This window comes from Chaetodon auriga, chromosome 7, assembly GCF_051107435.1.
Source record: "Chaetodon auriga isolate fChaAug3 chromosome 7, fChaAug3.hap1, whole genome shotgun sequence".
Lineage (NCBI taxonomy): Eukaryota > Metazoa > Chordata > Actinopteri > Chaetodontiformes > Chaetodontidae > Chaetodon > Chaetodon auriga.
This window is the reverse complement of record NC_135080.1, coordinates 18,857,762-18,874,093: the sequence shown is the minus strand read 5'-3', so window position 1 is coordinate 18,874,093 and position 16,332 is coordinate 18,857,762. Positions and strand designations below refer to the sequence as shown.

The window sequence follows — 16,332 nt, the reverse complement described above, 5'->3', positions numbered from 1 at the left end:
TGTTGAGTTTCTTTTGAAAATAATAGCCGGAAGTTCAACGTGTGGTACTAGCTAACTTAACTTGTAAATATATCCCCTGGTGTTCTTGTGTCGCCACAGCAATTTGGGGAAGAGAGGTCGGTTAGTTGGAGAAGAGTCGACTCCATGTCCTTCACAGCCGTCCATCAGTAACTTTTATTTCAAGCTAATTTCACAGACAATGTCCCGATAAAATTACGACTTTAGAAGAGGGAGTATAGCGGTTGTAGGAACATCTCCACAGTATGTTAGCCTAGCCGAGCTCAGCTGCTGAACTGGACCGGTTAGGGAAAGGGTTGGATATTAACTTTAGCTAAGTTGAGTTTGTTTTCTAAATAAAGCTTTTTCATAACATGGAGCCATTTGGAGCCATTCTTGGATGCTCTGCAGGCATTGCGGTGGGAGGGCTTGTGTTCGCAGCATACAAACTTGGCTTACTCTACCAGTTGTTTCACAAGGTAAGCTGCCACCATTCAACGTGATAATTATAACCTCCAAGCTCTTCTTTTCCTGTCTCCTCGTGCATTGCATATTAAAAAGCAGCGTTGCATGGATCGGTCCTTACAACTACACCTGCATGATCCGTGCAACACCTGGCCTCTGTAAACTATCACAGGTGAAAGGTAAGATGGGCTCCACTCACGTGACCTTTGACCAGCCTTGTGGTTTTCCAGCACAAAGACTATCACATCACTGAGGCTGTTAGTGGGATTGCACAAAGCCCAGAGGCACACCACCATGGCTCGCCTGAACAATGTGTGGTTATTGTGAAATATGAAAGGCTGCTGGGATGAGGAGATAGTGTGACAGGTGGCCTTCACAGGGGCCATCACCTCACACTGATAGCTGTTTATCTATGACGGCTTTTTTCATATGGTTTATAACCTTGTGTAGCTTGCTAAATCAGTGATGCAACAGGATTTATCTGAATATTCTCCTCTGCGACTTTTATTCTGTCCTCTGGTTCACTTCAGACCGAGACGAAGAGTCCCCGGCATGGTGGCGAGAGCGTGGCAGAGGTGCTCCGCGCCCATGGGGTCAAGTACCTTTTCACCCTTGTTGGTGGACACATTTCACCTATCCTGGTGGCTTGTGAGAAGGTGGGCATCCGCATTGTAGACACCAGACACGAGGCCACCGCTGTCTTCGCTGCTGATGCTGTGGCAAGACTCTCAGGTGCAAATTTATAAGAATAGATTCACCAAAATGTGTGACCCTCTGTCGTGTTTGTTGGCAAGTTGTGGACACCGAGTCAGTCGTGAGTGTGTTTTTTGGGACTGGTTGTGATCTTGATTGTGTCCCCACCAGGCACCGTCGGTGTGGCAGCAGTGACTGCTGGCCCAGGACTCACCAACACAGTGACAGCAGTGAAGAATGCTCAGATGGCTGAATCTCCATTGCTGCTCATTGGAGGAGCTGCGGGGACACTACTTCAGGTAGAGTTATTGAAATACTGATGCAAATATGATGGGAATTTGCAGGTAGAATAAAATAACAGAACAGAATTGTCAAACATAGCAGTGGGTTCTGCTGCTGTCAGCCGCAGTGTATGACAGCTCTATAAAAGTGTTATATTTCATCTTCAGTGTTTAACCTCTCCATCAACTGTATTTGTGGTACAGGGCAGAGGAGCGCTGCAAGACATCGACCAGATGTCTCTCTTCAAACCGCTGTGTAAGTTCTGTGCCTCCATCAGGACTATCAGGGAGATCGTGCCTACTGTCAGGAAAGCCCTGGCCATCGCCCAGTCGGGAACCCCTGGTCCTGTTTTCATAGAGTTCCCCATCGACACGCTCTATCCCTTCCATCTTGTGTCCAAAGAGTTTGGAGTTAAGAACCCTCCCAAAGGCCTGATGGGAAAAATTGTCTCATGGTATGTTATCAGCTTGTCCTGTCCACACCCCACGTTACTGATAAGTAGAATAAAGCCATGCTGTGTGAGAATAGAAGACCATCTGACTCAGAGAAATCAAATACTACACATGCATGAGCACTGTGTTCATGAATACAGTCACCAACGTCATTGAATGGATGGGAGAATATTGCCATTGCGTCCTGTGAACCCACACTGAATGCTTTTTTTCCTCACTCCCCATAATTCACGTCACTGTAAACTGTCAAATTACTGCAAAAATGCAATAATACATATAATCTGATTTCATGTGATGGTCTGATTTCTTGTAAGGTACCTCAATAACCACCTCATGAACTTATTTGCTGGGGCTTGGGAGACGAGAGATGTGTCTCCACTTCCTGTTGACATCCCTCAAGCCACAAACGATCAGGTAAGACTGCGAGTAATGTTAAAGTAGTATTACAGTCTTGCTGATGTCACAGCATTGTTGTCAGTATTTTGCTCTTTTTTCCCTCTTCTTTCCTTCCTTTCTTCCTTTCCTTCCTTTCTTTCTTTCTTGCAGTTACAAAAGTGCATAGAGTTGGTGAGTCGAGCCAAGAAACCTGTTATCCTGCTTGGTAGCCAAGCAACACTACCCCCAACGCCAGTGGATGGTATCAGGTAAAGGATGATGTATTGTGCCCCCCCTCAACTTTTCCATCACGCGTCTTACTGTTTTTCTTGCATTGTTTTTGCTCACTGTTGACACTTGATATTTTAGTGCTTAAAAATGTTCTAAAATACTCGTCATTCGTTGTCTGGTCAGCATTCATTGTTTTGTGATTTTACTTTGCGATGCTCATCTGGTCAAAAATGTCTCCTGCTTTATAGGAAGGCACTGGAGGACCTGGGCATCCCTTGCTTTCTTGGGGGCATGTCCCGTGGCATGCTGGGTAAAGACAGTCCCATCCACATCAGACAGAACAGACGAGATGCTCTGAAGGATGCTGACTTGGTGCTCTTAGCAGGTCAGACATACAGTCTTACAGGTGTAAACCTGTTAACAAAGCAATAAGAGCCGGTATAGCCACAAGCTACCCATTCCTGGAGACATGTTAACATTGTGAGCTGTGTTTGCAGGCACTGTGTGTGACTTCAGGCTGAGCTACGGCAGAGTGCTTAACAGACGCAGTAAGATCATTGCTGTCAACAGAGACAAGACACAGCTGCTGAAGAACTCGGATATGTTCTGGAAACCAACTGTAGCGATTCAGGGTATGTTCACAAGCTTATTTTAGATCTCTGGTGATTAGTGTTGAAGAAGCCATTTGAAGGAATTAAAATCAAAGCTTTTGTCACTGGGTCCAGTTTCTACACAGAACACCCGATATCATCAAAATATTATTGTAGTAGATATTGTTTCTGCATTGTGACTTTAAACATACCCCTTTTACTGCTGATCTGTACTCTAGAGTTGCACCATAGGACAAATATATCAGTTTCATGGTGAGACTCTAAAATGTGAATATCTGCCTATTCTTAGGTGACGCTGGTTCATTCATAGTGCGGCTTGCCAAAGGTCTGAAGGGCCACCGCTGTCCAGAGGAATGGCCTCAGAGCCTCAAAGCAGGAGATCTGACCAAAGAAAATTCAAACAGGTACAGTAAGCAGAGGTGATCAGCCATCACCTGTCACCTGGACATATTTCCTCTTAACTTACACTCTGTTCTTACAAATGATCCTGATCCTGATTAGCTACATCTATAATAATATTTAATAACCTTCATTCAAATGCAACGCAGAATGTACAATCATGTCTCTATCACATCAGCTACTGTATTTTTTTATTCAAGGGCTAAAGCTGACGAGAAGACCGAACATCACTTAAATCCCTTGAAAGTCCTCCACCGCGTGGATGAGCTGATGTCAGAGGACAGCATTATCGTTGCCGATGGGGGTGATTTTGTCGGAAGTGCTGCTTATATAATGAGACCGAGAGGACCTATGCGTTGGCTGGATCCAGGTTAGATCGCTTAGAACAAACAACATTTTTTAATAAAGAACTGTTGTATGTACGATTGTTTTAATGTCAGAGGAGAGTGCTTGAAAGTCTGTACTGTTGCAACGTTTTCATGCATCTCTGCAGTCATAGGGTCATAACCTTGCTGTCCCTTGTCCCCTGCAGGAGCCTTTGGGACCCTGGGAGTCGGAGGAGGATTTGCCCTGGGTGCAAAACTGTGCCGGCCTGAATCTGAGGTACAGCATCGATGCGGGCTTGATGCTGATCGCCTGCTAATGGGTGTTCACTTCTTATGAATGACATGCCGCTTTGTGTGATTTTCAGGTGTGGGTGGTGTATGGCGACGGCTCCTTAGGATACAGTGTTGCAGAGTTTGACACATTCACCAGACACAAGGTAAAATCACTCATCACAATATGAAGTTGTAGGTATGTATGTGAGCACCTTTATTATCCATAATAAATGTGCAATACTAGAGTAAATACTGCAAATATGAAGGATAACTATGTCATAGACTTTCCTTCTTTAGACAATCCATCAATTGCACTGCCTTTACTTGATCGTCCATATTTGACCCTTTTCCATAGACTCCAGTTATAGCTGTGGTGGGAAACGATGCTTGCTGGAGTCAGATATCCAGAGAGCAAGTTCCCATACTCGGCAGTAACGTGGCGTGTGGCCTTGCATTTACAGGTACGTTTCTGCAAAGGAAGTTGTGTGGCTGCTGTGATAGCTTGCAGAATATGGACAGGTTATATCCCACACTGAACAACATATTTTATTTATGTGTGATGTTGGAGCAGGTCCTAACTGGCATATGATATTTTCTTCTCCTTTTCGCAGATTATCACCTAGTGGCAGATGGTTACGGTGGTAAGGGCTTCCTTATTGGGCGTGAGGACGAGGACAGGCTAAGCGACATCATCAGACAGGCTCAGAAGGAGAGCCAGGACGGCAAAGCTGTACTTCTCAATGTTCTGATAGGGAAGACCAACTTTAGAGAGGGCTCTATCTCTGTATAGAGAAGTTGTGTTTTCTTAAAACAGTGCAGTCCTCTTCCTTTACCCTTTGGCTCTTCGCAGACTTCACGATCAAGCTCTATGAAGGGTTTCAGAGAATAGGAAGATAGTGTTGGATGGTGTGTAGAGCCCAGCCCTAAGCAGACTTATGCTAATCCTTTGTGCCCTTAAAGCCATATTTCATTTTGGTGATAGGAAATGACTACTGTGCTGATCTCCTATTAGAGTTTATGAACCATCAGCTGCAATATCACTTCTTACTTCCCTCATCAGATGAGTAAAAAAAATCACACACATCTCCAAACACCTGTCCTGTCTTCAGTCTTGACTCTTATTATTATTGTTATTTATACAATAATAATAACAATAATAATAAATGTTGCATTATAAGAAGGGAAAGGATGAAAAGGAAGAAAATCTTTCTTTAGGGATTTTATCTCTTCAAGAGCGTGGAGTTAGATCTTTGACCTTCCCACAGCCCATTATATCTTCAAGTATTTCTTGCAAATAAACCAGTGATTGCAAATCACGTGTGAGAGAGAGCATTGGTTTAAGTTATTCAACGTGACCAGAATGCCTTTTTCCTCCTGCTATCAAATGAACACAGAGCCTTTTTATGAGGATCCGCAAATTCTTACAGCTGTGATGTTATTTGTTGGTTGACAACTTGGGATAAAAATGTGTTAAGTGGAAAATGGTTTTTTTTTTTTTTTTTTTAACATTGACTAATGATATGCCTTGTAATCGATTGTATCTTCAACTACATTGATATGTAAAGAGTGAAAGTGTTTGCTGATTGAGTTATGCATTTAAATGATATTTAATACTAACTTGTATGCATTGATGTGGGCTATGATTTAAAATATGCCTATACAAAATATGTATTGCACTATAATTATAACTTATTACTCTCCAGGTGAACTTGTGTGCATCATCTCACTCCATCTCACCCCATTGATGTTTTATTTGATACTTTGATGGAGGTTTGTCAAACTTTTGATCATGAAATGTTAATTTGGATAGATTCTCAAATAAATTGGAAAAAGAAAGTGAGTAATGAGTGGGCTTTTGCATGACCTGAGCATAGACTGTATCATCAGTGACTTCAGCCATACAGGATGTAATTGTCTTTGGTACATTAACAAAACATACAACCTGGTTTACATCAGACAAAACACCAAAGGACTTTGAAATTGCGAATGTTTTTGTCCCCAACGATTCAAAGGTGCAGTTTTCATTTTAACCAGCAGGTGGCAGGCTGGTAGAAGCTCTGCTGAGGCAGCCTGTGCTGACGTGTTCATGTTTAGCATAAGGTGTGAGGGGAAAACCGTATGTACTGAGAGGCAACAGACCGTCTGTGAAATCGATAAAAAGCTATTTTTACTGACACTGTTTTGAGTGATTCATCGAGTGAAAACGAAGTACGGTGTTAATCTCCATTAGGGAGGTTGTGAATTTTAAATGAAGTGAAAATAGCGCGTACTAGGCTTTCCTTACAATTCTGAGACTATTTTTGTTTGCTTGTTTTGTATATTAGTCATATTCCCTAATCGTGAGGCCTTGGACGCGAAGACAGACTGGATGATTTCTGAATGGTATTACATATTTGCTTCCACAGTTTTGTGAATGAGGCTACATTAGACAGGGAAAGGTGTCACTATCTCCAAAAGGCTGCAGAAGGCGCAATAATTCAACATGCAGACAATGCATAAGAGCAACAGTTAGTAGTGTAAACAGTTTACAGTATAGTGTGCCATAGGGTGAGCTCTGCTGCGCAGCCTTTCCCGTGTTCGACGTCACGTGATCAGAGACGGGTTTTGCTTTTGCTGCTTTCCCGTGCTCTTTGTAAATCTCCGCTTGCTAGCTATGAAAGTGTAAATAAATGTGTTGTTGTTTCCCGTATACGTGGAAAGGGGTTGATATATTTTGGGATGCAGTGGAGGATTAAAATATAATGTGTACATGAATATATGCATATAAACAATACAGAATAATACAGTATTTATTAACCATATCACATTTACCATCGGAATGTAAGGGTTACGGTCCTGAAACCATTTGATCTTGACATGAAAAATGTGACGATGCAAATGAAAAAATCCCGACTTCTACATATGCGATGCTGCTATTTTAAACTGAAATCTATTTTTAATCTGTTTTATCGATGAATGAGTCTGCTTTGACGTGTCTGTTTTTACCGTGCTGCAAAACACTTTTTCCACGTGAGACAACAAAGGGCCGTCTTAGTTATCCGTACAGCACGTGAACGCATCACGAAACCGGGCGCACATCACCGCAGGCGGATGACTAGAGCAGCTTCGGAAAACTTAAACATGAGGGGCAATGTTTAGGAGAAGAATCGGCAGAGGCGAGAGCATTTGTGGTGTACAACGGAACTCCAGGGCAATTAAGTGACCCTTTTTTTCTTAGCTTAAGAGTGTGGTTAATCAGAGATATATAACACTTGGTTACCATACGTCCAGAATGACAACAAAATACAGGTAGTTTCGAGTTTTTAACATCCTCGGAAGTAAGAACTAACGCTAGCTTGACGATTGTTGTTATATCACCGTAGTTTTGTTTGTCCGCTATTCTTTGGAGATACAGTAAAATATCCGGACGCTTAGTTATCAGGTTAGCATTAACGCAATATAAAGACTAAATGCTGCGAACTCAAGTCGGTTTCAAAGCGATTCGGCGTGATTAATCCTGAAACGACTTCGGCTGACTTCAAATCAAGACAGGACTGGTTGAACTTCTTGAACAGAAATAGACGCTGGACATTAACGTACCCATATTAAGGTAAGCAATGGTAACGTTTGTTCAAGTTACCCTGTGCGTGTAACGTTTTGTCGATTGTGTGACACGTTACTGGTAAAGTTATATTTTCAGAAATTAACGTCAGTGTTAGTAAGAAAACGTGGACTGAGTTGTGTACTAACGCTAACTGGCTGCGTATGGCTCGCTGTTGGACCCGTGGGTCAGTGACTTAATGTTGGAGTTGGGCAAAAAAAAAAAAAAAACATGAGGGAAACACCAGCTAACTCTCTTAGCTAGCTTGTTAACTCTTGTGGCTAACGTCACCTGGTCTGTTCCACTTTCCCGAAACAACAGCCCGACTGGAGGATGTCTTTGTAATGACTAACAGCATATGCCACCAGACAAGGTGTGCTGCCAGGCGGGTATTTAAAGGGTGTTTCCTGTTTGCTAAATGATAAGACTGTGTTACAAATGACAAGTGGAAGCACCGTTTCGATTTGCCATGACCATGACCTTTGATATGTCACTTTCAATTTCACGTGTGACATCGTTCCAGTATGAGATGCTCAATAAGAGAGGAGCTTCAGTCAGTGTGTATGTTTTGTGTCCAGAGCTGTTGTAATTTGTTGCTTATTGTCAGCCTAAGTGGTCATCAGAGGTAGCATGTGGTTGATCATGTTTCTCTCACAGGAGCTGAATGGCCTCCGTTGTTGGAGTGAAAAGTGAGAAGCGACCTGCAGCTGATCCCAAGGATGCAGACTCCAATGCAAAAAAGCCCAGGTAAGCTCGGGTGGTGCTCTGGAGCCAGCTGCACACTCTGCCCACGACTCGTTTCGTCAACAGGGTCGATTAACATCTTTGCTGTCTTGAGTTTCGTATTTTTTCTGGTCCTAAATAAAAGGTAGGTTTTAGTTTTGTGCTGCATGTTAGCGTGCTTGGAAATGGTTTGTTTAACCTTCATGCTGTTGGAAGGATTTGAGAAACATCATCTCTGGAACCATCGTCACTCAATCTCTGCCTGCCCCAAAGGAAACTGCTGCCCAGCCTGAAGACCAAGCGAGCCCCCGAGCTTGTCCTGGTGATTGGCACGGGGGTGAGCTCTGCAGTGGCCCCTCAGGTCCCTGCGCTGCGCTCCTGGAAAGGCCTCATCCAGGCCTTGCTTGATGCAGCCAATGACTTTGACCTACTGGAGGAGGAGGAAAGTCGGCGTTTCCAGAAGCACATGCAGGAAGATAAGAATTTGGTGCATGTGGCCCATGACCTCATTCAGAAACTTTCCCCGGTAAGCCTGAGCCTTTTTCTTTGCCTTTCCTTTCCACACCGCCCTGTTGCGCATGTACAATCACATGGCAGACAGACCGCCAGCTCACTGTCCTGTCCTCAGCCAGGGTTGTTTTGTTTGTTCCAGCATTTATGGATTGGGATAAGGCATCTTAACTGTATCTCCTTTCAAATCACATCTCTAATCAAACAAAACTTGTTTGTGTGGCTTTTTCGTAGAATTGAAGAATTGAATTGTGGTCAATACAGAGAAAACATTTCAGTCTGGTGATGTGGAGTCAACCACACTTGCAAGACAGAGGCTGTGTATTCAGTTTCTCATGTAGCACCCTTGCAGTCTTTAGCCCCCCCCCCCAAGGGAAAAAAAACCTGATGAAGCAGGCGAGATGAACCCCACCATTAAATATATATACAGCTTACCCACCTGCATTGAACTGTCTTGCCCCCCCCTCAAACTGAAAGTTCACACAGATTTTGCTGGTGAGTTGTAATGATGCGAAATGCTGCAATAGAACTTCCCAAAACTATGTTTAGTGAAGCAGTGGCGGCTCTAAAATGTTTGTGTTACTCAGCCTGGTGCTCAGTTTGGTCGTAGCTGTCAGTAATAACTTGTGCATCAAAGTTCAGATGAACAACAACAACAGGCTGGACATCATATATGTGACCTCTGGTTAAGAATAGAAGTTGAACCACCCATTTTGGAGTGACACCCCATTTGCTGTTGTGAATAAGGCTGCATGTTTGATCATGTTTCAGGACATACCTCTCTACATTTCTATACATATTTATAGTAATTGTAGCACACCAAGAAGTCTTCATTTCCAACTTAAGTTGCATCAGCAGTAGATAAGACTGTGTTATACAATGTGACAGCACGGAGGACAGAAACAAAAACACACTCAACTTGTGTGAGAGATGGACTAACACAGTTAAAAACAAAGATTTGAGGTAACAAAATCAAAATCAAGGCATGGTGAGGAATCATTTATGTATATATAGTAATGCAGTTAAAGTTGAAGCTAAAGATGATGACAGCAAAAGGCAAAATGGAGCACGGACTACAGCGTTTTTTAAGTGTTCCTTAATAATTCAGAGAAAACGGTATTGAGTGAGAAGATTGTATTTTTTTTTACAGAACTCAGCTCTAAACCAGTTGAATTCTTATGAACAAATTGCAAGAAATGTAATGGATAAAGACATGTCTGGATTTCCATATAACTCTCCCTCTTGTGGACCGGTCTGGTCTGGAGCAGGGCTGGCAGATGGGAGCCTTAATACCATTTGCCTCCTGTGTTAGTCATGTCTCATCGCACCTTTGACATTGATAAAACGCGCTTTGTTTCAGCCCTCAGCCTGTTGTCACAAACGGAACAAACAGCGCTTTTATGGCTTTATCCATCATGTTTATTTCAGTCCACAGTTGTGCAGACGCCAGCTCACTGCTGTTACCTACAGACATAGCAGGCCTGAGCATGCTGAGGAAAAAACTAGCATTGAGTAATGTGAACCAGCAGACCCCCAGCCCAGATTTTCCATTCAGAGTTAAAGCACCACCCAAACAGCAAGCATGCAGTAAGTAAGTTGGAGCAAATGAGTGTATAAGTGACTCCATTCACAACCCTATATGCAGATACTGTCAATATTGCAGTTTAGCACGCGTGGACCTGAGCTGATGTCTTCTGACCCAAGACAAGGAACTTCTTCAAGAGTGAATCATAGTGTTCCCCAAAGGCATATATTAGACAATATGGCATCATATCAGAACATCCTAAGAAAACTAGCCCATATGAGGGTGTGAAAGAGCTGCCTTCACTCCATTTTATTCTTGTAACAGTGGGCTGTGAGAGTTTAACCCCGTTTCTTTGGAATTGTGTATGAGCCTGATTATGGCAGTCTGCAGGCACGCTGTCAGGTAATGAGGCTAAGCTGAAGTTAAAACTCAAAGAGACTGTTTTTGTTGTAAATCCTCTCACCTTTGACCTTGGCAAAAACAAGGTTAATTACAACTTTGCTGACTAGCTTATTTGCTCTATCCAGGCAAAAATATAAACAGTGTTTCACAGGGGGAGTGGAGGAAACATTTGACCAGTCGATAGCAATTTGGAGGATTTTGAAGTGATAAAGCCCTCTATGTACCTCGCTGCAAAAGGAAACTGCTATGGTTTATTTTCCCCAACTCAGCTGTCATTGTGAAATTGAACATGTCTGTGGAAAGGGATCGAGCTTTCTGCCCTTGTGTCACTGCATTATTTGCTTTTTCCAGTGGCAACAGACCTATGACAAGTCAGCCTCTGTTGAGCTGTCTGATCTATTTTGTGTTAACTTTACTTATGTCTACAATAGGGCAGTCCAGAGCGTGCATGAAACTTAAAAAACTATCTGTAAAAAATCAGTGAAGAAAGAGTGTTTAGGAAACAGTTTGTTTACTTGTCCTTCATTTGTTTGTCATTACATAAGTCCTGAGACACAGTGATCAGGATGGGTGCTGTAGACACTAGATGTGGATAATGAGCTTCTTCCTGTTGAAAGGACTCCCGCTGTTTAGCCCATTAGGCCTGTGATCTCTGGAAGTGAGCAGAGCGTTTCCCTGTGCTTGGATCACCTTGGTCACTGCAGCTCTGCACTGCCTTCTGCTATTCTTAGCTGCCCTGCTCTTTTTTTTCCTCTTGTTTTTTTTTTTTTTTTTACAACAGGCTCTGCCAGGTAAGGACGAGACTTAGACCCTAAAGTCACAGCCGACAATCTCCGAGCAGACTCAGGTCTTATGCGAGTCGCTGCTTTAAGAGCTGTTGACAGGCTCAGAGAGGGTGATGGGGTGTTTGATTCAGAACAAAGTTGCCCTCGAGCAGATAGTTTGAAAAGTGGTTCACACATGACACACCCCTGAAGTCTCACTTCAGAGTGATTAGACTTCAGCAAAATAAAAGCATGTTGAAACCCCGCTCTGTCACGTCTATCACTAATACATGTAGAAATAGGAGCACTGATTTGGCCATATAATACTGTAGTATTATATCATGTAATATTAACAAAATGAAAAACGTTAACACTCAGCGATTTCTCAATCTGGACTCAAATGGACACGTTTACGTAAAGATACTTGATGTACACCTGGTCAGGTCACATGGTATGATAAGAAAACCTGTTTGCTTAGGAGCTCAATTCCATTGACAGGCTGCTTGTTGTGTACATGATGTCACCTGACAAATGGCACACTGGTATTTTACTTTTATAGACTTCCCCTAAAGCTAACACACTGATTTTGCTCATGTCATCTCACTGTGACTCTTTATTCTTTCTAAATTGTCTCATCTGGAAGTTACTTGAGTCAGTGCACAGCATTTTTATGTATCTTTGTTTAAAAAGGGCGCAGATTTTGTTTTACTACTTTTTTTATTGTTAGAGGGCAGAGATTGAGGTAGTAAAGCTGTTTTACAATGCAGGACTTCACAACCACGTGTTCCTCAGAACTGACTCTTTTCAGCCTCTGGACCAGTGCTCCAAAGGTGGCTATTTGCATGAGTTTTACTTCCTCTCAGCATGTGAGCTCACAGTACTGCTGGTTATTTGCTGTACTTCCCTTTTCAGCTCTTAACATACTACATTCAGTATTGTTTAAAGGTGCTGGGTTGATGATTGATCATCGAGTACAGTGGAAGTCAGTAGACACAGTCCATATGCCCTCTGTCTTGAGTGCATCATGTACTGTATCAAGTATTGTCATTGTACCTTGCATGTCAAAAGTACTGTGAAACTCCATTATTTGTCATGGTACATTCAGCGTACAGTTCTTCTCCTCAAAACATCATTATTCTTAGCATTTCCTGGTGTTTTTGTTTGTTTGTTTGTTTTACAGAGAACAGGCAACGTGCGATCCACATTCTTCAAGGACTGTCTGTATGAGGTGTTTGACGACTTGGAGTGCAAGATGGAGCATGCAGGCAAACACCTACTGCGCTCAGTGCTCCAGTTAATGGAGAGCGGCGCACTGGTCCTCACTACCAACTTTGATAACCTCTTGGAGATCTATGCAGCTCATCAGGACACCAAGCTGGAGTCTTTGGACCTGACAGATGAGAAGAAGGTAAACCATGGTTGGATTATGTCACGGCATTGATGTATCTGTTCCACCACAACACATCCAATCAGTTTTTTCAGACGAGTGCAAAGGTCACTAAAGAATGTGCTGAAGCATGATGCTTTGTGTTAGGCCAGGCTCAGATTTTACAATCTGAGTTTTCAAATTGTGACAGATTTTCGCAGGTGAATCGGCCTGAATAGTATCTTGTCCTCCGAGCATTTGAGTGAACTCAGTCACTGCGCTGAATTCAGTAAAGTTAGTTTCTTGTGAAGTTCCTTATTGGCTGGTTTTGGCAGAATTAAGTCAATGCCTTGAGCTGAAAGAGCCTGTTGTCTCATGACAGGTGGAGGAAGGTTAAAGTTCTAGCCATTACTCAGCTGTTACTCAGTCAAACTTTATTGATCGAACAATATTTGCCTTTGGCTTAAGACTTCACTGAAGGGGAAAGGTGTGTTTTCCAAGTAAAACAGGTTTGTTTCACTTCTGACCAGTTTCCCCACAAAGTCTCAGTTGTTCAATCCATTTCATTGATGTCCTGGTTGATGTAAAGTTTGTTGTGTAATTTATTAAAATAGAACACAAATTTGCAAGAATTGGTCGGAGTCTCTGAGAGACCCGTTGCTTTGCCCCTCAGTTCTGGTATTTATGCCTCGTCTCCATCAGGGCTAATATCCTCTCTGCTGTTCAGTGATTTTACTCCCTGCCCAGCCAGAACAGGATTGAGTGCAATGGACTGTTAAATGTGTGTGTGTGTGTGTGTGTGTGTGTGTGTGTGTGTGTGTGTGTGTGTGTGCGTGCGTGTGTGTGTAGGTGTTGGAGTGGGCTCAGGAGAAACGGCGGTTAAGTGTTCTGCATATCCACGGTGTTTACACTAACCCCAGTGGTATTGTGCTGCACCCTGCTGGCTACCAAAATGTACTGAGGAACACGGAGGTTATGGTGAGTTGCTCATGGTCATGTTTCTGATAAAGGACATCATTCAACACAAGATTCCAGACTGTAAATGACATGGCATGCTATGGTATTATATTACAGTGCCGTAGAGGTTGTAGTAGCAAATTGCCTCCGTCTGTGCACTTTGACGTATTTGAAATGGTCACTGTTGTTAAAGTGTACTAATATACTACTGGTTTCAACAGCGTGAGATCCAGAAACTGTATGAGACCAAATCGTTCGTGTTCCTCGGCTGCGGGCGCACGGTAGACGACACAACCTTCCAGGCTCTTTTCTTGGAGGCGGTCAAACACAAGTCGGACCTGGAACACTTCATGCTTGTGCGGCGGGAGGACGTGGGCGAGTTCAAGAAGCTGCGCGACAACATGCTGGACAAGGGCATCAAGGTTATCTCTTATGGAGACGAGTATGGCGACCTGCCTGAGTACTTCGAGAGGCTGGCCAATGAGATCTGCAACCGTGATGTAACTACCAACGGCGTTGGTAAGGAGGCTCAGAGTCAGCTGCAGTTCATTTGTGTGTCAGTGTGTAGCGGAGGATTGTTCTGCAAGTCACGCATGGACGTCTTTCAACACATCAGCCCGTCTGGTGATTATTTACATTTCAGTGTAAAGGGCACTGCATCAATGCTGTCAGAACGGCAGGCTCTGCTGCAATCTCCTGTAAAGAGATAGCTTGATGGTATTTAACAGTACTTAAACTCCTAGTAGTGGTACAAGCGTACCAAGTTAATCAAACAGTGCGCAGTAAATGCATTAGAATAACTTTTGTGTTCGACAACACAAGCTATTTTTTCTTGAGGAATGTACAGTGTTCATTGGGTCCCCCATGTTTGTTAAATGAACGATGATTCCGTTGGTGTATTCCAGAAAGGGGACTAAGAAAAGCAGCACACATTTCAGCCTGGTGGATATGTTAAAATACAGGTTGAACCATTAAAAGTGGAAGCAGAAGCTAAGACCAAGTTAACCCGCCATGTTACAGACGTGATTCAGGGCATAAACTGTGTCAGTAGTCATCTACCTTGGAAAAGGAAATTTGTTTTCTTTAGAATCTGAGTTGCCTGCATTTTCTAATTTTTTCTTTTATCTTTTACCCACAGGGTCTCCCTCACAAAATGGGGAGGAACAGCAGAATGGCTTTAACTCACAGAAAAGCCTTCTTCAAGGTTAGGACTGAATGCTTCTCTTTGACTTCAGGCAGTGGCTACTTGCGAGAGACATTTGCAGAATTTTACAATAACACACTGTCCAGGACTCTTTGTTTTCTTACTGCATGCTGGTAGATAGAAAACTCAGGTCTGTTCTTGATTGTCACTACCATAAAGGCCTGCTGGTATTCCGTTGCACAGATACAAGTGGCTTTGCAGTATTACATGCATGGCGGTCGGTGGCAAGATTTCAGTTGATGTTCTTTGTTCTCAACTGTCCCTTCCTTCTCTTTTTGCCCCAGACTTTCATTCTTGACAGGCACAGTCGGGATCAGTATCAGTCATTTTCATCCACAGCTCCGTCGGGAGATGTCTACTTTGAGTAGTCAAGTGTGGTTTCAGTCAGTGGATTTTAGGAATCCAGGAGCGCTAACTATGGGCCATGGGAGACCTAAAAGCTATTGTCAGTATTTTCTTTTTCTTTTTTTTTTTACAGGTGTCAATGATTTTCCATTATTAGTTCTTGTTGAAAAAGGGAAAGGGGGAAACTCAACGGCAATGCCCAACCTCACAGTCCCATAGTACTGTACTGAAATGTCGCTCACTCGACATTTGGGAAGCCACAGTAGAAAACTGATTGTTCTCCCGCTCATCTCGACAAATGCGATGTGCTGCATTGATTCGCCGTTTGGATTTTGACTTCCAAGAATGCAGTTGGACAAACTGCACCACCTTGACCTACCTACGCACCCTGTAAGAGAAGTTCTGGGTCCAAGCTGTAACGCACGTCACGTGGTCTTAACTGAAAGCAGCCTCACGTTGATATGTGACGATTGTATCTGTCACGCTCAACCCTGAAACCAGGAAAACTTGAATTGCACACTACTGGGTGGGGAACAGGGATGGGTGGAAATAATTTTCTCAGTCGTACATGGTGACTTGGCTTGTTACGGTCCTGTCCTCTGAAGTTCAGAAGAGTTCATGTTTTCATAGCCGAGAGGCTCCCAGCCGGTAGCAATCACTTTGCCACTCCCGTGCAGAAATGTTCTTTGTAAGCCTTTTTTGTATTTTTAATACTTGCATGTGTTTTCTGACATAGTATTTATAAGTACTATTTTCAAAATAAAGCATTTGGTATCCCATTTGTCCTGTCGTGTTTGAATGTCTAATAATGACAATACTGGGAGCTGCAACATATGGCAGAACAAGTTCCAC

General features: G+C 43.0%; 2 protein-coding genes across 2 annotated transcripts; both read left to right on the top strand.

Annotated features, from left to right (window-relative positions):
• The first annotated feature begins 43 nt into the window (after positions 1–43).
• Positions 44–5,946, top strand: ilvbl (ilvB (bacterial acetolactate synthase)-like). The gene is made up of 14 exons (XM_076734539.1): positions 44–476; positions 993–1,194; positions 1,327–1,454; positions 1,641–1,891; positions 2,204–2,303; positions 2,436–2,533; positions 2,744–2,880; positions 2,993–3,127; positions 3,396–3,510; positions 3,706–3,875; positions 4,038–4,108; positions 4,197–4,268; positions 4,460–4,565; positions 4,716–5,946. The coding sequence occupies exons 1-14, from the start codon at positions 372–374 to the stop codon at positions 4,892–4,894; spliced, it is 1,869 nt and encodes a 622-aa protein (XP_076590654.1). The 5' UTR covers positions 44–371; the 3' UTR covers positions 4,895–5,946.
• Positions 5,947–7,164: 1,218 nt separating this feature from the next.
• Positions 7,165–16,259, top strand: fam118b (family with sequence similarity 118 member B). Its single transcript, XM_076734538.1, has 8 exons — positions 7,165–7,693; positions 8,342–8,431; positions 8,681–8,933; positions 12,789–13,016; positions 13,824–13,952; positions 14,153–14,450; positions 15,070–15,135; positions 15,420–16,259. Exons 2-8 carry the CDS (start codon positions 8,349–8,351, stop codon positions 15,431–15,433), a joined length of 1,071 nt encoding a protein of 356 aa, XP_076590653.1. The 5' UTR covers positions 7,165–7,693; positions 8,342–8,348; the 3' UTR covers positions 15,434–16,259.
• Positions 16,260–16,332: the final 73 nt, after the last annotated feature.

What these genes read in the sequence shown, in the direction of transcription:
- ilvbl (XM_076734539.1), top strand. Translation starts at nt 372, where the DNA reads ATGGAGCCATTTGGAGCCATTCTTGGATGCTCTGCAGGCATTGCGGTG. An exon ending in TCTACCAGTTGTTTCACAAG is followed by an intron (nt 477 to 992) that starts GTAAGCTGCCAC and finishes GGTTCACTTCAG; the next exon opens with ACCGAGACGAAGAGTCCCCG. An exon ending in ACCAAAGAAAATTCAAACAG is followed by an intron (nt 3,511 to 3,705) that starts GTACAGTAAGCA and finishes TTTTTATTCAAG; the next exon opens with GGCTAAAGCTGACGAGAAGA.
- fam118b (XM_076734538.1), top strand. Translation starts at nt 8,349, where the DNA reads ATGGCCTCCGTTGTTGGAGTGAAAAGTGAGAAGCGACCTGCAGCTGAT. An exon ending in TCCAATGCAAAAAAGCCCAG is followed by an intron (nt 8,432 to 8,680) that starts GTAAGCTCGGGT and finishes CCTGCCCCAAAG; the next exon opens with GAAACTGCTGCCCAGCCTGA. An exon ending in ACCTGACAGATGAGAAGAAG is followed by an intron (nt 13,017 to 13,823) that starts GTAAACCATGGT and finishes GTGTGTGTGTAG; the next exon opens with GTGTTGGAGTGGGCTCAGGA.